This window comes from Aythya marila, assembly GCF_965140915.1.
Source record: "Aythya marila genome assembly, chromosome: 6".
In the NCBI taxonomy this organism is placed as follows: Eukaryota; Metazoa; Chordata; class Aves; order Anseriformes; family Anatidae; genus Aythya; species Aythya marila.
Genome location: NC_139047.1, coordinates 6,751,136 through 6,778,992, shown reverse-complemented (window position 1 = coordinate 6,778,992; position 27,857 = coordinate 6,751,136). Strand labels below are relative to the sequence as shown.

The window sequence follows — 27,857 nt, the reverse complement described above, 5'->3', positions numbered from 1 at the left end:
CAGCTCGCATCTGAGCTCTCCTGCTCCCTGCCCGCCTGCAGCCCAGCCTACCTGGGGACTGGAAAGCAAAGCTGTGTTTTTTCTCATTTGCGCGTCACTGTTAATAATAAAACTTAGCATCTGGAATTTAGCAATTCTCTGAGCGACCTCCAAGCTAGGAGATAATCCAGAGCAGTCTGCCATAGGTAGCTGGCGCTGGCCCCAGCGTGCTGAGGAGCTCAGCAGCAGTACAGCACGTTCTGGTCAGCAAAGCAAGCAGTTCAACAGCCAGGAAACCCATGGAGCAGCAGAGCCCAGGTGCTGCCACCCACTCAGCTCTCTTACAAAGCCCCGTACGCTTTAAAGTTGCATTAGTGCACCACCTATGGATAGATGGATGGATGGGTACACAGACAGATACAGACAGACAGACAGAATTTGCCTCCAGTGCAGAGGACGCAGCACGTGCTCAACGCCCCTGAGCCTGGGAGGAGGATGGCTTTTGCTATCATCTGCAGGTGTTTGATGTGCACGAGTTCCCTCCTCAGACTGGTATGCGCAGCTCCCATCAAATGTGAGCGTTTGGCGAATACCAGGCCTTGCGGCACGAGGGCTCCATGGGTTGGAACAGGCTGAAACCTGCTGCCAGGTGCACAGTTAATTTTCCACACAACGGCAAAACCTGCATGCTGCACCACAGCAGTGAGACTGTCATTTGTACGGCAGTACTTTGAGCAGCTATTTCAGAGTTGCTGAAGAGGGATGCGAGTCCTTTCTTTGGAGATGGATAGGATATTGTTCCATCTCCACAGTAAGGCTGGTTTATGACGCATACGTTCAAATTACAAGCCCCAGGGGCCAAACTTGTAATTAGCACATTTTGCAAACTCTCAGGGTGATCTAAGACATTTTCCTCTGCACAATAATGCCACGATTACAAACCGCAGTATCTAGCTCTTCTAATGTAAGCTGAAAAAGGCTTTATGTGAATCCCAAAGCACGGGGTAACTTTGGGCGTTGCTTATGATTTCATGGTTTGATTCACAGCTGTTGTGCAGTTCGTCTGTAAGCAGCTAATGGATAAATTCACATTTCAGTGTAATTCCATGATGCTGCAGCAGAGCCTGTAACTCAGCTGTGACGTCAGCTGATCCCCCGCTGGGATCACCTCCTAGGTATAAATGTAACACGTATACATCTAATACTTGCAGCCACCAGCATGACGTACATAAAATGGAACCTTTGTAAATACAATCTCAGCATGCCAAAAATAGATTCTTTCATCAAGTTTCTGCCCTGCAATATCCATCTTTTGTTTACAATGTACATATATATTTATATTTTTATATATAGGAACATGAAAATACCATACATAAATATTTACTTTAAATCCCTATATAGCTAAGCACGTAAGACAGCATCAGTGGAGCAGTTGCTAGGTACCGGAAGGTCCATGCATTCCAGATGTGTTTTCTTGTTGTTTTTTTTAAAGCTATGGGGATGAATTACTCAGTACATTAAAGCAGGACAGAGTGGATTATTTATACCATCTGCAGACCACTCACCCCCTGCCCATCTATATCTGTGCGCAGCACTTGCATCCCTTCTTATGGTATGTACTGTATTTAGAGCAAATATTTTTGTAGCACAAGGGCAGGATCTTACAAAGTGGAATGAAACCAACAGACAAAAGTAAACTCAACTAAAGGCTGCAGTGCCAGAAAAAAAAAAAGGGGGGGGGGGGGGGGTATCTAATAGCTCCATGGTGCTTATCATTGCTCCGCAAGTTAGAAACAGTAGTCCCAGGCCTGTGAAAATCGAGCTTTAGATTGGTACTTTTTTGTCAGCATTTTCACTGTCAGTACCAAACTGTAAGAGCCTTGGATACAGCTGCTATATAGCCCTCCTCTCAAAAAAGCTACAAAAATAAATCTTGGGCACAGTCTCAAAAGAGGTTTCTCTTTCCTGTCTTGCACGGTACAACAGCCTACTTACCCAAAGAGGCTGCTGATCAAAGTACATGGCTGCCAGATCAAGGTTTTGTGGACCACACATACTTGCCCACACCTCCTACCCTGAGAATTTTTTTAAAAATTCTCTGCTCCTACAGTCTTGCCCTGAACAGAAATAGATTTCGCAAACAGAAATTAGCTAGTCTACAGCAACAGGCTGTTAGCTATATTCTGCTTTTGGATAATAAAGTGCTCGTTTGAATTAGTTACTAGTTACCAGGGTACTCAAAGGAGAAAGTACAGTTTCCCTTCCTCCTCCCACTACTGCACTTCCCCAAGAGTTAAACGTGAGATTCATCCAGATCGACGTCGGTCTCCCCAAGCTCCACGTGCGTGAAGCTGAAGTGAGTGGCCAGCAAGGGGTTCTCCATCCCGTTGTCCTCACTGATGTGAAGGACCGTGTCCCCATGCTGCAGTAAGCTGGTGGTCTCAAGGCCGGCGTAGTCCTCGGTGTCAGAGAGCTGGGTGGGTGGGGTGCTTTGTGCTGTGGCTGGCCGCGACTCCAAACCCTCCTCTTTTTCCTTCTCCTTCTCGGTAGAAAGTGCCTCGCTCTGCAATTGAGGAGAGCCAGTGGTCATGTTCAGAGAAAAAGGGCGAGTGGGGGAAGAGCTAGGGAACACCTATAAAGTATTTTCTCATTCAGAACTACTTTTTACCATTAAAGGGCCTTTTGCAGATTATAAATCCCCAAAAATCTGCCCTAACAATTATATTATTTTTATTTTTTTTTGCTGGTGAATGAAATTTGTAACAATAACCAGAAAAGCTGTCTGCTTTCAATTAACACTTCCTCATTTCGTATTTTTAAGAAAGTTATCTTATACTTGTTCATGTCAAAGTCCATACACCCAAAAGACACCAGATAGCTGGAGTATAAAAGTGACCACAATGCTACTAATGTGTTGAAGTGGCAATTGTGATTGTCTCTCACTGTGCTCAGTGGTGTCCAACAAAGAAAAATGTTGGACAAGCAGCTTCTTTTGAAATGTGATGCTTTTGCTAAAACAACCCCGAGTGAGTTTTCGAAGTAATCCTTCCTGAAGGACTCATTTCTCATACAACAAACTGTAATTGCCAGCTGATGAAAACTTGCACAGGTCCAGAAAGACTTGTAGTTATGATGGAAAGATGCAGGAAATATACTTACAAATTAAGAATTACTGCAAAGACCAAGAAGTGAGTAGCTTATAAAACTAGAGGGTAGGACAGCAAATTCAGCCTTAAGAAAAGGCTGCCTTTACTCACCAGCCAGCTTTTGTTATACGGCTGTAATGCAGCTGTAAATATTTGCCCTGCAACTTCCATCAGCAAAGCTGAGATGAAGCCATGGGCAGACACGGGATAGAACTGTGAGTCGTGTTACCTGGCCAGTGGCCTGGCTGTGGAGATCAGCTACAATGATGGCAGGCGAGGAAGTCAGCACGGGTTTACTGGGCGCTTCCTGCTTGCTGCTCCCCTGGGGGCTGCTGTGGCTGCAGCCCTGCGGCTGAGCTGCTGGAGCCGGGGGGTTGGCTGGGGACGGTGGTGTTGCCTCAGGCTGAGCTTCAGTGAAAGTCACCGACCGCTTCTGCTCCACTGAGGGGTACAAAGCCCAGAAAGCAGGGTATTAAAATGCTATGATTTGGGAAGGAAAACACAGTAAGAGAGCAGAGAGCATCCCTAGTGTTTTTACAGCTAAAACAGGATTCGTGATACGTTCCATCTTTATAAGCTGTCTAAATGGCGCCTCATCTCACAGCCTTTTACTCCTCGGCTTCCTCTAAAGCCACAGCAAGAGTCAGGGATCTCCTGAAGACTATTGACCCTACCTATCTTTGGCTTGGTGAGATAAATATCACCCATAACATCATTCCACCACAGAATATAATGAACTGGATCCCCACGTGACTTAGGCATTTTTGCCTTAACTAAAAAAGGAAAACTATGATCAAACACATAAGGGAGTTGCCCCAGGTTTTGCAGGAAAATGGAAAAGAAAGAGGGCAGCTGATTACCCCTCATTCCTCCCGCTGACTGGGTTCACTACCCAGCAGTAACAAAGAATATCAGGGGTTGACAACAGCTAGACTAAAGCTTAACAGTAGAACAAATATCCCTGCTCCCACTCTTAATCATTCTGGTCTAAGTTTTATGTTCCAAGGATCTCCAGCAGCGCTGTTGCCCCAGCACAGTCCTGGCTGGAAACCCAGGAAGTTCTGAAGCAACCTTCGCTCTTCCAGGTGTTTCCTCCACAGTTAATTGCTCACTCTGGATATACAGAATAGAGCTACTCGCTCTGCTTGGCAATGCTGACTCCTGGAAATACGTTGCACTGATGCCACAAACTAGAACAGTCCGGTATTCGTTTCCATACACAGCCCTTAAAACTCAGAACTGTTAAGCTTGCAAATGATGGGAAATTTCCTTCTTTCTCCCACTGTTACTAGCAGCTTCAAGATTTGCACATCCAGAGTTTTTAGACAAGGCATCCTGAATGGAGGACACATACCCTAGATCCTCCACACTTTTAAGAGACATGATCATTGACTGCCCGTGTCCAGTTTCACCTTGCTGGCCTTGAAACCATGAAAGTGTTTCGAGAGGGCGATTTTCTGATCCATTTACTAAGGAAAAGTGTAAGCATGCTGGGGCTTCCCTTTAGTACAGGCTAGCGACGAGCAAGTTGATGGTAACAATTTCCAGTCATTACCAACCTGAACACAAACTAGTTCAACATGGCACCTCTTATTTCTATGATGAAAACAGCTTACTTATTCTTCGAACGTGCTAACTTTTCCTTTAATCTAAAAACAACAACATTGAATTTTGTACTTTAAAACATGAAGTGCTGGCTCTGGAAATGCAGCACTGCCTTACCGGTAGGTTTTGGTTTTGGCTGGATGCTCCGCCGGGTGGTTGAAAGTCGAGCTCCGTGACGGCTACGAGGTTCAGTTTGAGTTTTTTGGCGTGACAGCAGTGGTCGTCGAAGCTAGACGTTGGAAGAAAGAGTCATGTTAGGCTGAGGTATGTTCATGTCCTGCACAACTTGTCCTCTGCAGGGGGGATACAGATACACATTTTTAAGGTTTCTATGGCTCAGACATCTCCTTCATACGAAAACAGGTACTGAACTTCTGTGTTTTGGATCTGTTCAGTTTCAATACTGACTGTAATCGATGTGCTTTGTGTAACCATCATTTGAATTTAAAAAACAAACAAAACCCACGAAACCAACAAAAGTGCACAGAGGAAAGAACCAAGAAACTCAAAGTGCACCTTCTTTCTTAGCAGTTTGCCAGGTCTCACGGCTACAACTTGCACTACGGTCCTGCTAACTTAGCCAGAGTATCACAGAATCCGTAAAAGGGAAATGTTACGTGCAGGAATAATTTCAAAACATACAAAACTAGAAAAAACAACAACAACAAAATCAAAGAGAAGGAAAGGTTTGTTCCCTTCCCATGGTCTCACCTGCCGTAGGCCTCTCTTGCGCCCCAGGGGTTGCTGCAAAAGAAGGTTCTGCTGTCCCGGCTCGCTCTGCACGCTTGCCACCCTGTTAGATGTCGACAGCGTTAGGCCAAGCACGGAAGCACCCTGTGTAACTAGCAGGTGTCCTGGCAATTGTGACTGACATAAATAAATCAATAGATAGGTAGATAAACCACTAATGACACAGTCACTTCAAAGAGCAAATACTGTCTTTGAAGGATGGGGGGGACGTGTCTGTTGGGTTGTGGCTTCCAAGGCTTAGGAGAGGGTGGGAGGTGGAGTCATGGCATTCAGGACTTGGCCACGCACAGGTAGCATCCAACTATAAATAACTGCAAATTTCAGTTTTCAGTCATTGATTGATGCATCCCACTGAGCCAACACTCACTTCTCTGCATCCTTTGCCACATAGGCTTTGTCAACAAAGGCAAGAAGATCAGCTCCTAGCTCAAAAGCCTTCTTGTTTGCGTTTCCATTTGTAAGGACAATGTTGTAAAAGCTATTTTTTTCCTCCCAAATAGACTCCACAGCCTCATCAGAATTTTGTCATCTGGTTTTAATTTCAATTTAAGTCAACAAACAAAAAACAAACACAAAGTGACAAAGGATCTATTCACATAATGGATGCATGAGTTATGCAAACAAGGCCTCACACTCAACACTTGCAGCCTTGAGTCTCTTGGTAGCGAATGAACAAAAAATACAAATAAATTATATATATACATTTATAAAAGCACACATTTTCAGTTTTTAATATCTTGGTACAAAACAGCTGAAAATCTGCAGTAAAACAATCTTTAGCAGTAAAACAGACTCGGCTACACACCATCTCATCCTCCTATTCAGCTGATCATTAAATCTACTTCATACAAAAATGCCACCCTCCCCTCATTTTCATCAAAGTCGTATATTCCTCCAGGCAGATAAAAGTTGTTCATTTAGCAGACAGCGGTCACAAAACATTTTAACGGAATGAACTGTGTCTGGGAGACATATGGTTACAATAGCAACTAACGTGTAGATGGACTTCCTTTAAAGAAGGCAGCTGCTTATTTGGGACAGACTGGAATCCACTGAGCCACAAGTCCTATTTAAGCAACTCCCAGCCATATCTGGAATGCGCTGTTGAGGATTTGGTATTACAATCCATTTTGCCTTTGGCCTGCATTAATCTAAAGAAAAACAACATTCTTTTCTCTAGATGTTTTCCTTGGATCTCCCCGGAGGAGCTCAGTACCACCAACAGAGTGAAGGTTTAATATCTGCCCTTACAGGAGCGGAGGGAGAAGGCAAACCTAAGGATTGACACGGTCAGACACGACATGAAGGATGCCTGAGGAGAGGCTTAAAAAGTCCTCCCTCCTGAACAGCTCATTCTTCCCTTTGGCACAAGTTATTGCTCGTCATAGGTTTGGTAGAAGAGAACACAAGAGCTTCCCGGTCTGCTTCAGGTCAAAGTCTGGTTAACTGAGCTCAAAGTCCTACTCCTTCCTCTCTTATCAGTTTAAACCCAAGCCAGACTTCGCATTTAAACCATATGTATGTGCTTCCACCAGCTCTGCTGGCGAGATGACTGGCAACTTCAGGGGAGAGACACTACCTTCAGTCCCCGAAGCTGCTTCTCTTCTCATTATCTGACCACAGCCTCCTAAGCCTAGCCATGCCTTCGGCAATCTCACCACAGCTGCAGTGGTTTGGAAAAAAGGAAAAGCTTATGCAAGCTCAAAGCCAGAACAAACAAGATATATTTGAGTCCTTTTCTCCCCCAGACAGCCCTTCCAAATGAGATCACCAGCCTCTGAAACACATTTTCCAGCTTTTACGTAGGGTATTGACATGATTTACATACAAAGCATCCTAAACATCATGCAAGCACCCGCCTATGAATAAGCAGAGTCCTCAGAGTTACTTCCTGCGAGCAGGACTGTGTTTTTAACCCAGGCAGTAACTGCAGCACGTATGACTGGTAGGTCCAGAGGCAGCTCATCATTCCTTATTAGAGCAGAGAGACCGCGCTCAAATTAGTCCTTTGATTTGAGATCCAGACTACCTGAAATTACAGCTTGTAGAACTTTCCTCATCTCTTGTTTCTACGGTTACATAGAAACCGAGTCCTGCCAGTATGTGAATTAAGCAGGAATTGGCTGGAGAAAGTCTTGAAAAAATAATTTGCTGTTGGACTAGCTTTTGCCAATACTGTTACAATGTCTGATGAAGGAACAGTAGCTCTTGGCTCTACGGGTGAGGAGACATAGCTGTCTGTAGCAGGCAGACTACAGATTTATTCAGTACAAAAACACTGTTTGGAGTGGTAAAACAAACTCGCTTCACATGCATCACGAAAATACTTTGAAAAAGTCATTAGATAAAGAGAGCAGATGGACCACATGAGGGCACAGAGGCTACACATGAGGAGAAAAATGGTTCCCATGCAGTAACCTGTGCACTGAAGACAAACAATAGAAAGGTGAGCAACAGAAAGGCTGGATTTTGTGTCTTCCTGCTGGAGTCTGTGATTTTCAGCCTGGCTTATATCATAAGTGAAATGAGTTTAGTGAGCTGGTGGATGCTGATTTCCAGCACTGAATCATTACGCAAATTGGTATAATTCAGGATGATCTTATGAGCTGGAATTGCAGATAACTATTGCAGACAAATGGTGGATCAGAGAGCAGCACCGTTTTGCAGAGCTGCCAGCACACAGCACAGTCCTGCTGTGGCTGTCTTTTTGCCTTTTATCTCCAAATTTTGATGAAGGGATAGGAGGGGGAGGGGGCAAAGAAGGGGAGAGAGCGTCGTGAAGACTGCAAATTTCAGATGAGTGGCTGATATTTCAGATACAACCCTTCACTTTGTGAGGGTTTGTTTTCACATCAAAGAACAGCACTGCTGATCGTATTTCCATGAAAATTAGTGTGTCAGACAGATTGTTGACTCCGTGTAAACCCTCCCTCCTTTTCTGTCTCTCCTTGTTTACCAGACCTGACCAGAAACAGACTGCTTTTCCGGCAGCCTGTGGAACCCAATCAAGGAACAGTGAATCAAATGCCATTTCAGCTGGCAGTACCTTTCCCTCCTGGGGCAATGTGATCGATAAGGAGTTTGCTGCACTACATAAATTTATTTGGGATATAAATTTATTTGGGAAGAACAAAATAGAAAAATGTCCTGCCCATCACAAAGATGCTCTATCACTCCCTGAGTATCTCTGTCAGAGGTTTTGTCTTCACAGTATTGTTACTCCTGCTTCATAGTTAGGGCAGACAGGTGAGTAAAAGATCAAACAAACCCAACTTCATGGGAGCATGTTGCCATCCCTACATGAAATGACAGCCAGTCACACAGTGGGGGCTAAAAGAAACTTTGTCAGGTTGGAATTAAGAGTGATAAACCATGCAGCTACAGAATAAAATAAAATAAAATAAAATACTAAAATAAAATAAAATAAAATAAAATAAAATAAAATAAAATAAAATAAAATAAAATAAAATAAAATAACAAAACTAAAACGCAGACAAAGGAAACAAGGAGTTTAAAGGTCCATTAAAGGTGTACATGCTTGCCAAGCCACTGTGGTAGAATGTACACATTATCTACATCCCAAGGCATCTGAGTGATGGGGTTAGTGGACAAAGGCCAGTGGAAAATGGGTTAAAATGTAGATGAACTCCAGCTCTCGTATTCCCAGACACATCCTAGTCATGCTGGTGTTAGGTCTGCTATGCCTGCAATACGAATTTGCCCTGATTTTCCCTAATAGGCACCATGAAGCTAGGATAGGTGTAACTACAAACATTAAGGACAATGTCTTTGTACAACAGATTTCCATTATAGCAAGTTCTCATTTTTCCTTTCCTGATTTATGGAAACATCCTTTCCTCTCAAATTATTGCTACAACTCATGATGCTGGATACATATGCTCCAGGTACCCCATGCTGTCTGTTTACTTCTGAGCACCCAAATGCTGTCCCCTTCCTGTCTTCCCTGCTTTTCTACACAGCTGTCTCTAATTGTTATAGAACAAAGGGAAACAGGCGTTATTCTTTCTTGTCTTTATCCCTATTTATTTTTTATTTGTTTATTTATTTACTTTTATTTATTTTTTTAATTTAAAACTCCTACCTTCCATAGAGGTCTAGTCTCCATATGATGTATTTCTTTGTGTCAGTTGACTAAACATCAGCTGTTGAATTCGTAAGGCAATCGTAAACTGTTGCTACTGTGCTCCAGCCAAAATCAAAGTTATGAAAGAAAAACTGAAGCCTGCTTTATTCAAAGTTGATGTTCCTGAATGTAAAAACACATTTATTCTGTCCTATGATCCCCATAGCACAATAAACTCCTGCAGTGTCTGCTTCATTACTTCTGTGCTTTAGAGGAGGAATCCAATTTGCAAATTTAACAATGCAGTTGAAATTACTTTTCTTGCTCACGGAACTGTAATCTAGCTTTTTCATATGAACTTGCAGTATTTCCCCGTCTAAATTCTTTCTAAGGTTTTGCAGCTCTCATGCCCACTACTTGAAAAAAAAAATAAACCTTAACAGAATTGACTCCCAAGTACATCTGTTAAGCTCTTTATCTAGGAAAAGCTCTGTACCAAAGAGCAGGGGGGAGGACGCAGTGTCCTGGTCCCTAGCAAAAATTGGTCTGACAGAAATTAGTAGGAACCCACTGTACAGTTGATTGCATTTCAGGGTTCAAAATAAATTATTGCTTTTGAACTCATCTGTTGACTTGGCTGTCTCATATTCCTCAGCCTCATCACTGTTATTAGGAGTGACTCCCACTTAACAAGATCAAAACATTTCAAACTCAGCAGTGATGTAACCTGATACCAGGTCACGATGGCTTTAACTCAGATCCAGACCTTCTCTTCTCCTCATCCTCCTCAACTGTGGAGAGCTTTTAGCTCCACATAAGGGATGGCCCTTGGCTTCTTTGGTTGAATGGCTTCTGTTCTCTTTAAGCATGCTCAGATGACCATGCAATCAATTTTCCTGCATCACAAAAGCAGATAACCATATTCCTGCCTCTGCCAACAAGCTGATGTCTTTTCCTAATGCCACTCCTACAGCAGCACCGTTTAATGACCAATCTGCCAAAGCAGGATTCGTGCACACCAAGGCCGCTATGAATCATGAGAGATGATCTCAGTGACACAACCAACGATAAACTCTCCATTTGTCAGCTGAGAGGAATGAAGGAATGAGCAAAGCAGCCTGTCCCCACCCCAAACGCCTCTCAGCATATCCACATTTCAGCTGGGGTGGTCAAGTAATGAAGCAGTGTGTTATCCTAGTGCTGCCGATGGAATGGGCCATGCTCCCCGGGAAGGAGACAGAGATGCTCTTGGGACTCACGAGAGCTCTCCGACCTCGTGAGGATGGGTTGCGAGGTGTGAGCAGAGCAGCGGGATCGAAAGGATGACTGGGACGACTGAGGTGGCCGTTAAAGGTGCAGACCTCCCTTCCAAGCTCACTTCGGACCCATTTGACAGGCACAGCCCTAACAGTGCTTGCACACAAAGTCCCCTATCCACAGGTGATGGTCAACAGCTCGGCCTGAGCTCCAGTTCTGACCGGGCAATTTTAAGTATGGATTCACGGTGTTCACCTGCAAGCTTTCTAAAGCTGCCATTTGAGAATTGGGAACACTTTGCAAAAACAATGAGAATTACTGCAAAGCATCCACGGAGAACTTTGTTCTGCAGGAGTTATCGTAATTAGTTTTATTAGCGAACGTTAAAGAAAACAGCTTGATATTGTTATTAAGTCTTTTGTGGTGACAGCATCGTGAGATGAATGGAAAAACAGATGTCTGTTTTGTGTAAGCCTCCAGACTAATGCTTATAACAGGCTACAGCTAATGCCTCATGGATAATCTTTCTCATGCCTTTCAAGCAATTGCTAAACAAGGGGAAAAACCCAGGCTAGCCAGACAGACCACTACTTCACTTGCTGTTTCCCCTTCCCCTTAGCTTCCTCCGAGTTATTGGCAATCAAAGCTGAAAACTGAAGGTGGGTTGCTACACCTTTGACTTGCAGGCCTGAATATCAATGAGCCACAAGAGACAGAGATGGAGAGAGCAACAAAAGGTGAGGGGAAGAGACAGAGGAGGTTGGAAACGGCTCGGCTCGTTTCCCAGCACACACACTGACAGACAGGTAGTGTTAACACTGTACCTAGAGAGGCTGCCCTCAGTGGCCAGGCTCGGGGAGTCATCGAGGACATTAGGTTCACTGCAGGAGGGGCAGGGAGATTAAGAATTTAGGGAAAGAAAATGCAAAAAAAAAAAAGCATGCGATTGTCTCTGTTTTAAAGGGAAAAAATATCAACGGAATAAAAAGTAAAAAAGGACGGTAACATTAATTGGTCTCGCACGCTCAACAGCACATATATGAGTCAGAGGAGCTGAAAGAACATCTGATAACAGGAGTAGTTGTTAGAGGGAGTTTACACTACGTGGAGACATCTACATCTCTGCTCTGAACTGGGGAGCTAAGGACTTCAGTAGGATGTGTTTCCAGAGGATATAAGGTCAGGGAACTGTTTTCAAAGCCACTTTCCTGTGGCATTTTCATTTATTTTGGTTCTATTTACTTCCAGCTTCATAGAAAGCTTTTTTCTTCCCTCTTCCCTACAAGCCAGTTCTTCCTGAGGGAGGACTAATCTGCCTCCCAGGAGCTGCAGACCACTCTCATTCTGGTACAATTCTAAGGACAACCATCTGGAAAACAAGGTCTTGTAGTGCAATGAAACTGTAAGTAAACAGCTGGCGTGGATCCTGGCAAACACGTACACAATTGCTTTGCTTTTCTACACTTCAGCCACTGAGGCACGAGCAGCTCTCTCAGCCACAGGAAAATCATGAAAGAAAGAAGGCAGTCTGCTGGGTTACCAGCAGGAAAGCAATAATAATATTACTTAGCATTAATTAGTTTACATTTGTGAGGCAGCCTGAAAGCCCAGAGACCATCCATAACTAAAAAGGGCATGATATTGTAGACTCTGATTGTGCTTGCTGAGCTTGTACTGTCCCTGCACAGATGAAAAGCGATTCTCCTGGTGTATGGTGAACATCAAAAGTAGAGAGTAAAGCTCTGTTGTAATTAAACTCTTTTTTTCTCAGAAGAACCATGACTTGGGATTGCACAAAGCAACATTGCTATCAGTCAGCTGTGACTCCTATGAAGTTTACGCATTCAAGATTGTAGTGAAAGATCTGGGGAAAATGCAGTCTTGCATATTAATTTCTTAAGAAACAAAGGGACTGAATCAATTGGGTTCAAAAGTCAAATGAGTTCCTGTAAGCCCTTTTGTGAAAACTCCCAGATAAAATCTGTGTAACTCCTCTCTTGTAAATCACTTCTCCTATCTCTGCTGGTATGTACCACAGCTGTTACTTTTCCTTCATGTATCAAGGTTATTTTTTTTTTTTTACTTCCAAGCAAGACTGGGAGGGAACAATGTTGTTTGATTTTCCAAGGCTGGTCAGGAGATAATGCAGAATTTACTGTTTAAAGGTTCAAAGGAGTTAACAAAAATTAATCTATCCATTGTCAAGATATCTTTGGATAACTATGCCACAGAAAAACAAAACAATAAACACTATTTACTTAGAAAAAAAGTCACGTTTAACTGCATAACTTGTCTCTACACTCTAAAGACGCGCATTTTCCAAATTCCTATCTTTTTTTCACCACTCCATGTCAACCAGGAATAAGGCATTCAAGGGAATTTCTATCAACGTTAATATTTCGGGGTTTAAATTGTTAAATCCCATCTTTCAGCTGGACATTTGGTGTCCAAGATGATCTAGTTACTGTTCTAAGAAGGATAAAGTCTGCATGGGAAAAAGAAAATAAAAAATCAAACAAACTTCCTCTGCCCTCTGTCCAGCATCTGGGGATTACTCCATGCTCCCAACGCAGATTGTGTACAGTCCCCTGGTTCATTACAGAACCTAGAAATCACATCTGCTCTTTGTGCTACCCACTGTACTAGCAGAGGAAAAAACTGCTGGAGATGTCTGAAACTGTTTCAGAGGAAGGTTTCTAGAAATGACAGCTCCTTCTTTTGGACCTTATGCAACACAAGTCATCCTGGAAAATCATTATTTCCAAAGCTGCACCCTTGGTCCAATGCTATTTTAGGATGAATAAATTTATTATCACTATGCTGGTGCTGATCCTCCTATCCCACATTTCTGATTTCCACATCATATACCTGCACCATTTCTGCTCTCGTGAATATAATGGGAAAGGTGAAAAGCCCATGTTGTTACCTTTGGCTGGGTAACATGCCCACCTCAGCCTGAGGTGCAGACACGCTGGAGAGATGGCTGGAGAACCGCCTCCTCCCAATGGCACCCATTAGGTATGCTTCTTGTTCACTTACCACACTGGGCATACTCAGGGAGTCATCTAGAAAGAAAGAGGAAAAAAAAGAAAACAACAAAGGAGAGGGAGCAACCATCCCAAACCCCCACCTCCACATTTATACTTGTCAAACAATAATGGGATGCCAAAGGTGTACCCAGCATTTACTTACCAAGTCCTCAAGCCTGCAAATTTCAATGCTTCCACTAGATTTTACAAACACTGTTCAGAAAGACATACGCATAAAACCCTGCAGAACGAGGAGCACCGCACACACAAGGCAGGGATTTATGTCTGCTTTCAGCTTATATAACTCCCAGGAAAATGTGTTTGGGGAATTTGGTTTCTACTAAGGCTTAATTTCTGTGATTAATAAATTGTTGGGTGATATATAGTGATTGCTGGCAAAAAAAAGTTGTAGCTGGACATGTTATGGTATGAATAAATGGCTGCTCCAGTATAGCAAAGCACTGTTACAAAAGATAAAATCCATAACAAAGCAAAAGGCAGGATTGACAGCCTTTAACACCCTTTGGGACATGCGTTTTAAAATGTCACCCAAAAAATTGGATAAATTGACTCAAGCACATCATGCTGCAGCTGTGCTTTGCAGACAGTTGGATTGTGATCAGGACTGCTTTAAATTTTCTGTTCTGTTTCAAATTACATGAAGTATCTGGAAAGAAATGACTCTGTTGTGGTTTTTACCACAACAACTTCTAATTATAAATAAACAAATGAAACAAAGGGGAAGTTTTGTGTAATTTTCTCTTCTCTTTTTGACCTTTTCCAATTTTGATATACTGAAATACTTTACGGCAGCATTAAGCCAAGGCAGGGCTGAGGTAATACTGCCATGAGCAAACAGAAGACAGCACTCATCATTCCACACAGTGGCTCATCATTAATCTGAGGCTGAAAACAGCATTTGCCACAACGTGTAACAGAGAAATGTATCAGCAGAACAATGCTGGGTGGACCGTGCAATGTTTAGCAATGAACCCAGCTGAAATAATGTTGGGCTGAACCTGCAAAGTTTCAGGCTCACTGTTCTTTCCCAAAAGGTAGCTCTGCCTCAACTGCACAGACCCTTCTTTTGAGCCACCTATTTTCACCCCTTTTACTTAATGTCTTTTGGGAATAGTCAGCAATCCTCAAATACAAAAGCAAAGTGCTTGAGTTTCAAGGCATTGAGGCAACCAACCCTTGCAGCACCAGAAGACAATATCCCTGCTAAAGCAGGGGGAAACCCAAGCCTGATGACATATAAGCAGAGTTTTCTACCCTGGCTTTCAGTGACGGACAACTCAGAAGCAGATGGACAGCTCACAAGCAGAGAGAAGGCAAAATTCCAAGAATAACATGAAATTCAGCTGAAATGACAAAGCAACATTGAGGTCATTGCAAATTAGTCCCCAGGATATTCACCGTCTCGTTCCTTTTAAGCCGGCACCAGAAAGCCTGGCAACCCTGGAACATGCCAGCTACCCACAGGAGAGATCAAGCTTTTGCTGTCAGAAGGTTTAAGGCTTAATTTCCTCTCTGTGACTCAAGTGACACAAGCGCACAGACATTCTACCCTGCAGAGCCACAGCTGGATCCCATGCAGCACAAGGTCAACATATTCCATGTCAGAGCATCCAGACAGAAGTGATGAGCAGGAAATACTCAGACCCTGCAGCAACTGGACCCTAACTACAAAGCCAGCCACCACCCCTGCCTTCTGCCAGGATGAAGGTCAAAGAGAGGACCGATCGCTAATGCCTTGACAGCACTGTGGGGACTACATGTCAGCCCGGGTCTCACACACTAGATGTCTGCTTAGGCCCTTCCTTTTCTCCACCCAGAGATCAGGAAGGGATGAGGAGATATGGAATGACCCAAGTTTTAAGACCATGGACTGTGTAGCAGCAACACCAGATCCATAGCCTTGTGCTTTTTGTTCACACTAGGACAGTGACAACTGTCTTCCCCTCCTATCTGTCCTCGGGGGCATCCAGAAAACACTTTCAGTGTTGGGAGCTTTGCTCAAATCAGTAACCACGTACTTTCTTCGTCTTCCTCATCTGTGCGGCTCAGCGTGTCCTGTGAGGCCTGCTGGGACGGCTCGCTGTCCTGCTCCCAGACCGTGCCGGTGCCTGTGTTGGAGCGGGACATGGTGGCCAGACTCAGGCGGTACGCGGAGGTGGAGGTGCCCACGGTGCTCACAGACGTCTTCCCTTGGTAAGCTGCGCAAGAGTGGGAAAATACAACCCAAGTCAGTGCCGGCACTGGGAACCAACAACCAGTGACACATTCCTGTCACACTGGGCACCTGACTGCTAGGAGCAGTGGGGCAGTGGCTGGGCAGAGGTGATACAGCAGACACAGAAGCCCCGGCTCACCCCATCCCAAATCTCTGTTGTGTCTGTGTTTTTTTTTCTGTTTGTTTGCAGTCTGGTTTTCTCCCTTAACCTTACTGCTTCAACATTTAGGAAGAAGGCAAATTATTACTGAGGAAAAAAAAGCTTGAGGCATGTTCTTTTTTTCTTTCCTTTCTTAAGAACAAAGCACATAAAATCTCCTGCTGTGCATAAGCAGCGGCTGCCATCTTGTGGCAACAAGGGCGACTGTTACAGCAGACGTCTCCTCAGGGAAGGAAAGTGGTGAAAAAGCTTCAGTGCACTGCGAGCCCACTGGTAACAGTACAGAAAATCAACATAAGACCAAGAGGAGCTGTGGCAGTGAGAAGCTGCTGCTGGGACATGGTCTTAGTGGAAAAAAATGGGCACAACAAGGTGTGTTTCACAACTACCCTGCACTTCTGGTGGCTGTCCAGCAGCAAAGCTGGGCTGGGCATGGAGCCAGAGGCAGGGACGAGCTGTCAAGGTGTGAGGGAGTTACCCTAAGCCCCTCCTTGAGAGCAGGCAGGTTTGTCTCACAAGTTAATTCCCAAGTAAAGCAGCTGGCCAGACTGGGCTGATGGCCCTCTGGCTCTTCCCTCTCCTCCTTACCAGACCCGCTGTGCACTGCCTCCTTCAGGATCTTCAGCTCGTTATTGAACTCTGCGATGAGGGAGCTCTTGCAGAGGGGGCGCGGTATGAACCGTCTCTCCAGCTGGTCAGCGATGTGCTGTCGGGCAGTCAGCTCCTCGTGGTTCTCAGCCGGCTGGGCCAGCAGCTGAGAAAGGCATTAACAACATTGGGACACATTAGCATGGCGGGGAAGCGATACCCAGGGAGCTGGGACTGGTCTTCAGATCAGCACGAGCCCGTAGCCAGCAGACTGTCCTCTTTGTAGGCATGGTTTTGACTGCAGCTATAAGAAGTTTCTGCCTGTCTTTCAGGGACAACCTTGTATTTGACTGAGCAGACACAAAATCTCACTGCTACATGGAGATCAGGGCTTCCTTAGGCTAAACTCTGCCGTCAGACATGAGACAGCTCCTGCCTCCAAGATGATTTAGTCTGTCCAAACAGTGAGAAGGCTAAATAAGGTGGAGTCTCAATCTACCCGGCAAGGAGGGAAGAGCTGTGATTAGCTTAAGCCCTGGCTGCCCCATAGCCCAGCAGCTGTCTGTCCATCTGCAAGAGCCCCAACAGAACCCTCACCCAGTACCTGTAAGGTAAAGTACTGCTCCCTGCCTATTAGTTGCATTGCCCAGCTCTGTTTGGAGGAGCTTTTGGGGGAAATTTCTGCCAACCATGCCAACACCCTCCTAGGTCCAGAGCATCCGTGATAGTCTCCAGTGCTTTCAGTGTCTTTGTTATGAAACTAAGTCCACATGCAAACCCTCTTGGCTAAGCCTAGTAGGTACCTTCCTACCCAGGGGAACTAAGTCTGGCTATACATGGGAGCTTCTTACATCAGAGCTCCTTCATGATGGGCATACTCTTTGCTGTTGTCTAGGAAAAAGCCTTTTGACTCAGTTTCAAGGGCTTCACAAGCCTACTAACACATCACTCCCTACATAAAGACCTGGTTCTTCCAGGAGCACTGTTGCCTCTGTTTTCAGCAAGGGAATAAAGGATATCTTCAGGGAGCGATCTAGCAGGAGCCAAAGCAACTGTTACCTTGCACTGGATGAAGGGCCGAAGGAGCACAAAGATAGGGATCCGTGTTCGCACGATAAAGTCGAGGAAATCCCACAGGGCCAGCCCTCCCACCTTCCGCAGTGCCATCTCTTTGACTTGCAGGCTCAGCCAGTACCACTGGCTGTCCAGCTGGCGTTCAAAGCAAACAAGGATCACCTTCAGGGCTACATGGGAACACACACCAGCAAAGGACGGTCAGAGGTGTTATTAGTGTCCCTTACAAGCGCTGAGGGAGGAACGGGGGGGCCACGGCGGGCACAAACCTTGGCATGCATGCATGCACATGCACTTGCACACCCACACACCTCAGAGTCACAAGTTTCTTCTCTATCAGTCTGCAAACAGCGTAGGGAAGGAGGGAAACCTTGTCCTAATAAATGGCCTTGGGATCAGGACTGAGAGTCCCTCCTCCATTTTTACCCATGAGGAATGTTCCTGCTTCACACCCAAGTTCCTCTGTACTTTTTTGCTCTTCCCCTCTCCCTCCCTGCAGAGCTCTAGCATAATTTGATCGTCTTCCTGGAATTCAGGTACTGGTATCAATTTTGGTATTTCAAAAGCAGCTCAGGATGGGAATGCAGCCCTGTCTGATCAGACAACCTCAAAAACCTCTATTAAGCACAGCCACAGAAAGGGCCACCCTGTGAGCACAATCATCTCCTGGTTACCTTCAGGGTAGTGAAAAGGACCTTCCTAGCAGTGCAGCTGCTTAAGCCCCAGTCTAACTGTAATCTGAACAACAACAACAACAACAACAAACAGTCCAAGGGCCATAATTCACAAGAGCACTGCATTACAAATGGGGATGAGCAGAGATGAGGTTCAAAACAATGCTCTCCATTAAAGTGGGCTGTGACCAACAGCTAGCTCGCAGGAGAGACAGGGAATCTACCCTGTGGAACAATGGAGGCCTGGAAATTGCTGGGGGAATGGTTGACTACTCTACTCCATCTTTCTTGGTGGGATGGCCAGGACATCTCAGCCATCACAGATCTACATAGTTTGTTGGAGCAGGGAGCTACATCAGTGGTGAGTTGCCAGATTTTCATCAGTAGTACCCCACACCTCAGATAGGGGTTAACAAAGAGCTGAATGTAAGTCTTTGGGTGAGTGCCCTCACAAAATTGGACACATAGAAGCTGTGTGGAGAGCCTCCCATATAGTTCTGATAACCTGTAATGCTGCTGGATCTCTGATTTGACTGTTTTCTCTTTCCTTTCACCTGTGGGTCATGTGTGAGAATACGGTACTACCTTGCAGCAGCATACAGTGAGCAGGGAGAATAATAGCCTGGAAAGACCACATGTGCATAGGGCCAGCGGGCAGGCAGACTGCCCCGCATTACAGAGCTAACCATAGGACAGTGAAGCTGTGACATTAGGGGCTGGCAGGCAGAGAACCAGCCTTTTTTGGCTTCACTGCTATGTACTGGCAGTATGAAAACTGAGCAACTTCTCTTCCCAGAGGCGAGCAGAAGCCATCACTCACCCAGGTAGGCAGCCTGGCTGGTGGACTCTGCGAGCCCTTCCCGCCGCAGGTCCTTCCCCGCATCCCCCGGGGTGGAGCAATGGGCAGGGGAACTCTCCAGCATAAAATTCTTGCTGCGGGAAGTGCTGATGATGCGAGGTGGCAGGAGGATATTGATAACAGTCTGGAGCAGCAGCAGGACCTCAGGCTGCTCCAGCCAGGGGCTGTCTGAGATGCATTGGGAGGGGAGAGAGAGAGAGAGATCAGGCTACATCCCATCAAAGACAACCAAAAGATCCAGACCCTGTTCCATTCCAAAATGTGGGGCAATCTCAAATGTCCCCCAAGCCAAAACTCCGTCCCCCACAACTTGTTATGCTGCTTCTCCTCCTGCAAGCAAAGGCAAAGTTTATTTTAACACCAACACAGACAGACACAAACACAGAGCTACACAGCACAGCAGAACGTCCCGTTCAGTGGTCTCATGATCTCATTTCCTTTTTTTTTTTTTTACCTCCCCCTCTCCATTCTTCTCTGCTTTTGTTTAGGAATTTACCAGTGATCACACTCTATAGAAGAAAGCAAGGAGCAGGACTTATGCCAGACTAGTGGCATGGATTGGGCAGACAGCAAACCACAAGGGCACACAGCAAACCACAAGGGCACACAATTTTGTGACCTCTGCTCCCCTCTGTGGCTTCTGCTACACCACATTTGTCTTGCCCTGCACTCCAGTTTCAAAAGAAGGAGCACGTCTATGAAAGACCTGACTCAAGAACCACGGCCCAGCTGAAACAAAGAGGAGAAACAACAACTTCTCCCAGTGGGATTCTTTTCAGTCTCAGACCCAAAGGGCACTTAGCTGACACACTGTAAGTGACAGGAAACCAAATTAAAAAATAATAATAATAACAAAAAAAAAAAAGATCAACAGAGAGCAGCGAAAGTGCAAACATCAGTTGTCAGAAAAAGGGGGAGAAAATTTCTTTTTGTTAAATTAGTCAGACCTTTGCTTCCAGATCCTACTGTGAGCACAAATGGAATCAGTAGGTTTAAAAGCATTCCTTCCCTTCTTTCCTGATTGGTGAATGGGGAGACGACATGGCTTAGGGGGAAATCTTCTTTCAAAGCCTGTGCAGTAATAATAAGAAAGGATTAAACAATTTCGTCAGCAGATCACGCACACAAGTTACCGCAGGGAATGACGGTCCCCCAGGCACCCTGTTTACACAGTTCAACACAGGCATTGATGACCTGATTGAATTAGAAGCCCTGAGACCACTTAGGAGTAAAAGGATTTCACAGAGTAACATGGGTATGACCTGCTTTTGTCATAACCAAGAGGTAAGAAGCCCAGATTCCTTACTCATAGGCATCATTAACATTATCAGAAGCATCCCACAGGAGCTGACTGTGTGTTGGTCCCAAACTCTGTACTGCTGTGAACGGGAACAGGATTTGACCCAGACTACAAGGAATAAAAAATGAACAGAGAAAACAGAACAAATGACATAACCTAAATATTCTGCTGTCTGAACATGAAGGTTATTCTTGAACACATTTTTTGTTCTGCCTCACTTTGTGCTGCTCTGTCATCTTCCCTAACATAAACCCTGAACTCCTGAAATATAAACAAAATGCACATTTACTTCTTGACTCACTGAAGCCTAAATTGAAGGTCTTTTGTCTTCTTTAGGGGAGGTAACACAAATGACTATCACTAAAACCTCTGCTCATCTGCAATTTCCCAGTTGCTATAGACTTAGCTGTGAAATGCACGATACCCCCCTGAGCTTGTAGACCTGGGCTGAGAAACTCCAGAAAATGATTTATTGTGGGGTGTGAAGTACTTCTATTTTATATCCTTCGGGAAGGCTTAGGAATATGGCTTCTCATATGTTTTTCTGACATGTTTGTTTTTTGTTCCATTTAAAACCCATGAAAAGAAGGAGTGAACAGGGAGAAGATAATATAAGTGAAAACTCCCAATATGGTTTAAAAATGATTTTTTTGGTACCTAGTTAAAAAAAAAAAAAAAAAAAAAAAGAGAGAAAAGATTTCAGAGAAGGTGAGGGTGGCCCTTTTTAGCTTGCGATCAAAGAAACATTACCTCAGAGCTGGAAGAAATCTGTGCCCTTTATGTGCGAGTCAGTATCAAAAAGTCCTTTTGTGCCTCACGCTCTGAAGAAAAGCAGTGTGTCTTGATTCCTCTAACCCTTACTTGCCAAGCAGCCCCACTACTCAAAAATACCTGCTGAAGTATCCAATTGGATGTGCCAATACATACTTTAAAATGCAAGTTGGAGCTAAATTAGGAAATTTGTCTCTTCATTCTGTTGCTGCCAATGTCTCCCTTTCATCTGATTTCATGCCAATGGGGAGGGAGAGGAATATGGAGGCAGAAAGACTCTGTAATAGTTGTGGCACTGCTATGAGAAATGAAAAGTGATGAATTTCCAAAAGTACGGGATGGGTTTGTTACTGTGGACAAGGATGCTCTTGAGTAAGCAGCTGAAAAGCCAAGTTGCCCTGCCTGTTTGAGCTAGCACACCGTACAACCAGCTCAGGTAAGAGCAGAAGAGCCCAAACTCCACTCAAAGTTACGCACATGCACCCAACGAGAAAGAAGGTCGAGCTGCATGGACGTGACCCAGGCCAGGGCACATCTCCCCATGGCAGGAAACTTCCGCTAGCTCCTTAGGTACTGCAGAGAATCCTAATATGCTCGTCAGAGCCTTAAACAGCATCAATCAGCCGAACTCCCTGGACATGAATCAGCAGTGTTAAGCTGATGGATGCTTGTTGTAGACAGGTGAATTCTGAGCTCAGTTCAAGCCATCAAAAAGATGGGAGAATTTACATGTTGCTTCTCTTTGATTTTTGGTGTATGTTCCACAGTTTTTGCCCAGCTTTTGCAGAAAGAAAACAGAGCACCGATGAGTTGGTGTCTCAACCAGAAGCTAAAACTTGCCTGGCCACAGGCCAGGGCAGACACACCTGTATCTGCAATGCTACAAGCCGGACAACAGCTGTGCTGAAGGGCAGAGGTGGCGAGAGATAAGGGCTGAGATGAAGAAGGGGTAATCCGTCAGCCACACTGGAGGGTCCTACCACTCCCATCACCTGCAATACAAACAGAGCACATCACCACAACTGACTGCTTACAGTTTCATCCATGCCATATCCTCCAACATCAATGAAATGGAGGGGCCTTTCATTCGAGCACTGGGTTGGGGTGGCTCTAGGAGAACCAGCCCCTGCCCAGTGGTCTTTGTGGGAGCTGGGGCCAGTGAGGAGGAGTTCTAGCAGGGAAGGAGAGGGGAGAAGAGGGAACCAGCAAGGGTGGGAGGAGTGCACAGGTAACCTGGTACATTCAGAAATGTACCCTGTACCAGCCCTGAATGATCAGCACTGGACCGGTGGAACAGTTAGAGTTGGAGGATACGTCATGTAACGACTGTAACAAATAAAATATATCATCAAAGCAAAAAGTCTGCATTGAAACTGGACATCTTTTCCCTCCTCTTGCTGATCTACTGAAAAAATAATGTCCTAAGTCTGACCCTAGCCGGGTTTTGTACAATGTTCAGATTCCTCTCAAACACACTCTGTTCTTACAGATTCTAAGCACGGTTCATCTTGCCTGTCCCAAGATGTCTAAAATAGAGTCACCTGCCAGTGACCTGGTTGTCTGGAGCCCCATGAACTATCTGCACAAGAAAACAACACTTCTAGGGGAGGGTTATTTGAACTGTTTTGGATGTGTCCTTCAGGAGAAAATTAAACCACAGGCCTGCTTCTTTGTGTTTCTCTCCATGACTACACACATCTAGATGATGGAAACAGGTAGAAGCTAACTCATAGACTGCTGAGCTTAGGGGAGATGAACGCACACTGTATTCCCAAATTCAGCTTGGGGAGAAAGAGAGCAGTCAGTTTTCTCCCAGAACACCAAAGGACAATTTAGAAAGGGAGAAGGTGAAGCCCTTTCTCCATTTGAGTATGGAGACATTTAGACATTTCCCCACCTTCCTGCTGGATGTCTTTTTGGCTTCATGATGCACCTGGTCTACACATAAATACATGTATTAGCATGCAGTCAGGGGTGATCCTACAGCAGCTACAGCTCTTGACAGCTAAAGGTGAAATTCTCTTAATGTCAAAAGTACATTTTTTCCTGGTACCTCTTCCTGGTGTTCCCAGCCAGCTGAATGCAAGCACTATGACTGACTGCACTTCAGCACTGCAGAGCTTTCAGCTTTTTTTAGAGCACTGACTAATTCTTAATGCAGGCCTTTTGGAGAGCTTGCTGGTGTGATTCACTCCAGCTTGTCTGCCTGCCAAACTGCAAGTCCATTCTCAACCTGTATTTGAGCTAACTCTGTAGCAGCTTCCCTGGGTAACAACCCTAAGTACTTTTGAGGGTCCGGATTTACAATGCCTCCCAAGCAGCTCTCTCTGCATGAATAAGAAGGAAGTCTTGTGGGCTCTGACATCTTGGAGCTTCCCTACCCTTGCAGCTATGAGTGATGTATGGGCTCAAAGGACAGGACCCTGGAAAACACTGACACTGCATTAAAATTGGTGATCATTGTTTTTAAAATTCCTCAAGGCACTGGTGAACCCTGAGAGGTTTTCTGCTACTGCATTCTAAGAAGAAAATGTTATTAAACCCAATATCACTAACAATGCTAGGGCAGCCTTTCCCCCTTTATTTGTATTTTTTCTACACAGACCGTGAGCGTGTGTGTTTGTACAAACACCTGGAGTTACACTAATACCAAACTGAGGGTTTGTGCCCAGTGTTACAGCTGCAGAAACTGCAATCTAGAACTGAATGACCAGACAGGCTCTGTCCGTACAACCTCTCTGTTGTGACACACTTACAAACAAAAGTTCTACTAAGAGTGGGATCTGAACATTGTACTGTGCAAACCTGTACTAGATCAAGCCAGGGACATTGCAAACAGAGGAGTGAATCCACCCATGTGAACCCTTCTAACTAGCCGACATCTGATGGCCTCTGACAGAGCCACCAGGGCCCTCCCCGCTGGAGACGGTAGGGATCTCCAGTGCCACCCTCTGCCCGCCTCTACCAGGTGTGTGCAGTCTCCACCACCCCACTCTCCAACTTGCAGCCCTCAACTCTCAGCTCAGCTTGGCAAAGGTGGATCTTCAAAGTGGTGCGTGGGAAGCAGCGGAAATAAATCACTCGAGCACCGCTACCGCTCACTGTATCTCCCCATGCACCACTTCAAAAATGAACCTTGCTATCTCTAGTGTCACTTGCGAAGTCCCCTTGTGAGGGGTAAGGGGACGGGTAAAATGACGGGAATGGGAATGAACTGTCCTCGTCAGTCCAGAGAAGTCAACAAGCAGACTGAGGGTTAGCTAGGGTTCACGGGGTCGCCGCTCAGCTACTCACCAGATTGACACACACATTGATCAGAGACCTAAGGTGAGGCAGGAAGGATATGATTGGCTGCCTCTGAAGTGTCAAACAAACCCCTTCAATCAAATTGCTGGCAGGCTCCCACTCAACCTGGCGCCTGCAATACAACAGTAGGTGCCGTTAGCCGCTGGCCTCCTGCCCCCCACCAGACGCTCGCAAACACGGCGACCGACACACAGTGACGCCCACAGAGGAAACATTTCAGACAGCGGTGACGTCCAAGATGAGCACAAAGTGCGCAACAGAGAAAAGGTTTGACCCACGCAGCTCAGGAAAGCACAGAGCACACCGGGCGCTGGGAGACCAAAAATGGAGCAGAGGTGTCTGCTGTAGTGACACAAAACCCCTCACAACAGGAATGGTGGATGGGCTGTGCTTCACTCCCTGACTCTGCCTTCTGACAGATGGTGGATGAAAGGGAGCCACCAGACAGCTCTCTAGGTGTGCCTGTGTGTGGGAAGCCATCCGCTGGGCCATGCTCCCATCTGAGAGCGACTCCTCCATCTCTTGTGGCTTGTGGATGTTCAACAAACCTTGCCAGCTGTGTGCATCCTCCAGAAACTACCGTGCAATCCTGTCTGCTCTGCCAGAGTGACTCCTGAACTTAATCTGGCCCAACAGTGTAAACCTCACCTTCCTTGCCCCGTGTAGGAGGTCCGATTCATTCCTTACTAACACTGAAGTCCTTCGTTCCAGGACCCCTTCCTTCTTCCCTCACACTTTGCCTTTTTCACCTAAACAGTTTCTAGGGCCTGTGACAGATGCTGAATGGAGTCCTTTCTAACCATAAGCTGACGCATAGATAACAACAAAGTGGCTCCCGTGCTTCACCTCAGGGCCTGACTCTTCAGAGGTTGCGTATTTCCCAAGCCAACATCTAACTGTGTGCTGACTGGGACAGGAGGACAAGGCTTGAATAACTGGTTAGCTGAAGAATAAACAATGCCCTAGTCAAGCTCCTCAGTAGACTTCTTAGAGATTCATGGAGGATCAAGGGTTCCCTGCCTTTTGGAGGTACCTCATCTTTCATCATCCACTGTTCCTAAACCTACTCCAAAATAGTGGTTTGCACTTTTACTTGTTCTTATGCCCTGGTTTGGAGCAGGGTGCCCACAGGGGGCAGCACGTAAGATTCTGATGTGAATACCCTAGTGGATGCTTTCTGTGGTCTGTCACCCAGCAACGTGTGATCTCTGTCCCATCTTTAAGAAGCTTCTTGCTTAAATGATACTTAATGATGCTTAAATGTAGTTGCTGTATCTGGTCCAGTGGCTCTGCTGTTTCTGTCCCTGTGAGTACAGAAGAGTAGTTTCATCCAGGCACAGATGGAGGGAATATGAAGGGAATTTTAATTTATGAGTATTCATTCAGCTTAGACAAAAGGAAAGCTCTTTGGGAACAGGAAGAACCTTAAGCTGCCTTTTGAGGCAAAAGAAAGTATGAGCAAGAAAAGAAAGAAATGGCAAGAAGCAGGCAAGACCTGGCAAAGAATCAAACCATCAGGAAGGGGAAGCACCAACATTTCTGCCTCTAACTCCCCTGCAAGGGCAGGAGTTTCTAAAAGGAGATTGTTAACTGAGGGGAAGTGATAGGCAGAGGTGCCAGAAAGAAGAGATCACCTCTGTATTATTTGCTCCATCTCAGTTGTGTACATGATTAGTTTTGTGTCTGAGTCCCACATTCTGATATTCTCTAACATCAGTTGGTTCTCAGCTCATACTGCCAACAAGCTGACTGATTCAAGCAGCTGAGGACATTTGTCCATGAGGTGACTGACACCAATGACTCTTTTCACTCAAATCACTGGAAAATCTGCAAGGTTAGCAGATTTCACACTACCCAGACTGGATTTATCACTGCCTCCGAGGTGGAAATGCTCCATATTGAATATTTCTTGAAGGCCTGAATGCTACTTTGTGATGCAGCAGGCTTTCACTAGGCATGGACTAGATGCCATTACTGGTCCCTTTATGCAGGAACATTCAGAAGCTACTGGGTAGCTCCAGATTACTTTTATCTTTACAGAGAACATTACAGTATTTTTGCGAGAAGGTGCTCTAGAAATACTGGTACTACAGCTAACTTTCCATTAAAAAGAAATAAAATTAATGTTCTTCACTCACAGCTAAAAAAATAATAGAGGGCAGACAGATGGTACGAATCTGAAGACTTATTTTGGAGAAAGAGAAAAGATTTCTGTACGTTCTCTCTGTAGTTCTTAATAACTCATGCATTTCTTCTCTACCAGAAGCCACAACAAACATGTCAACATAAATGCACACTTACAGAGAAAAAAAACTTATTTTTTGATACGTTGTAAAGGTTCACTGCGACACAACAGTTTTAGGTAGATGACATACCCACACTTCAAGGCTTGCAACATCAGAAACGGACCCCAGAGGGTTGTTGTTATACCTGCTTACCTCAGAGTAGGCATCTTGTGAATTTTATTGAACATACGATCCAATCTCTTTAAGATGAGGATAAGGGCAGGTCTCACCGCCTCAGCTGTCCAGTCAGTGATGGGTAGCATCTCCATGATGTAGCACCGGAGACCTCGGCTTTCCATCGTCTGCGTGTCATAAGGTGCCAATTTCAGCAGGGAATGTGCGATTTCTGCCAACCTAAAACCAGGCTTTGTTAAGAGGGAAATCAAATACTCTACAACTTGCATTTCTCCACACATGCCAATGAACTAGTAGATAAATGATCCCTAGACCAGTAAAAAGAAGAAGATGTACAAGTCAAATGTGCTGCTATTTAAATCCTGAGGCCCAGTAGCAACAGTTTCTGGTCTATTAAGATTCTTTTGTAGGTATCACTGTTTATACTTATAAACAAAATGAACAGTCTAAAGAATATGCAAGCCTGTGTTGTTTTATGTTGATATTAAATGCACTGAAGGAACATCAGGAATCACTTACTTGTGTTGCTAAAAACAAAGTAACCGAGCTGTTAGTAAGATTGCAGCATTGCCAATGCCTGTGAAACAGACATTGTATGTCAACTGATGAGTGACTGGTT

At 45.0% G+C, this 27,857-nt stretch overlaps 1 protein-coding gene across 3 annotated transcripts in view; it reads right to left on the bottom strand.

Moving 5' to 3' along the window:
- Nucleotides 1-2,272: 2,272 nt before the first annotated feature.
- The window catches only part of UNC80 (unc-80 homolog, NALCN channel complex subunit), a gene marked incomplete at both ends in the record, with an annotated part of 126,478 nt that continues 100,893 nt past the window's right edge, over nucleotides 2,273-27,857 (bottom strand). For 2 of the 3 annotated variants that reach the window (XM_082763920.1, XM_082763919.1), the window contains 14 exons: nucleotides 2,273-2,542; nucleotides 3,355-3,566; nucleotides 4,848-4,959; nucleotides 5,442-5,523; nucleotides 11,646-11,702; nucleotides 13,748-13,886; nucleotides 15,890-16,069; nucleotides 16,835-17,000; nucleotides 17,894-18,078; nucleotides 19,403-19,609; nucleotides 20,389-20,512; nucleotides 22,379-22,504; nucleotides 24,807-24,930; nucleotides 27,257-27,457. In XM_082763920.1, the coding sequence (XP_082620046.1) occupies nucleotides 2,273-2,542; nucleotides 3,355-3,566; nucleotides 4,848-4,959; nucleotides 5,442-5,523; nucleotides 11,646-11,702; nucleotides 13,748-13,886; nucleotides 15,890-16,069; nucleotides 16,835-17,000; nucleotides 17,894-18,078; nucleotides 19,403-19,609; nucleotides 20,389-20,512; nucleotides 22,379-22,504; nucleotides 24,807-24,930; nucleotides 27,257-27,457 (2,185 nt within the window). The remainder of the gene's footprint in view (nucleotides 2,543-3,354; nucleotides 3,567-4,847; nucleotides 4,960-5,441; nucleotides 5,524-11,645; nucleotides 11,703-13,747; nucleotides 13,887-15,889; nucleotides 16,070-16,834; nucleotides 17,001-17,893; nucleotides 18,079-19,402; nucleotides 19,610-20,388; nucleotides 20,513-22,378; nucleotides 22,505-24,806; nucleotides 24,931-27,256; nucleotides 27,458-27,857) is intronic. The other variant, XM_082763921.1, reaches the window with a different exon arrangement.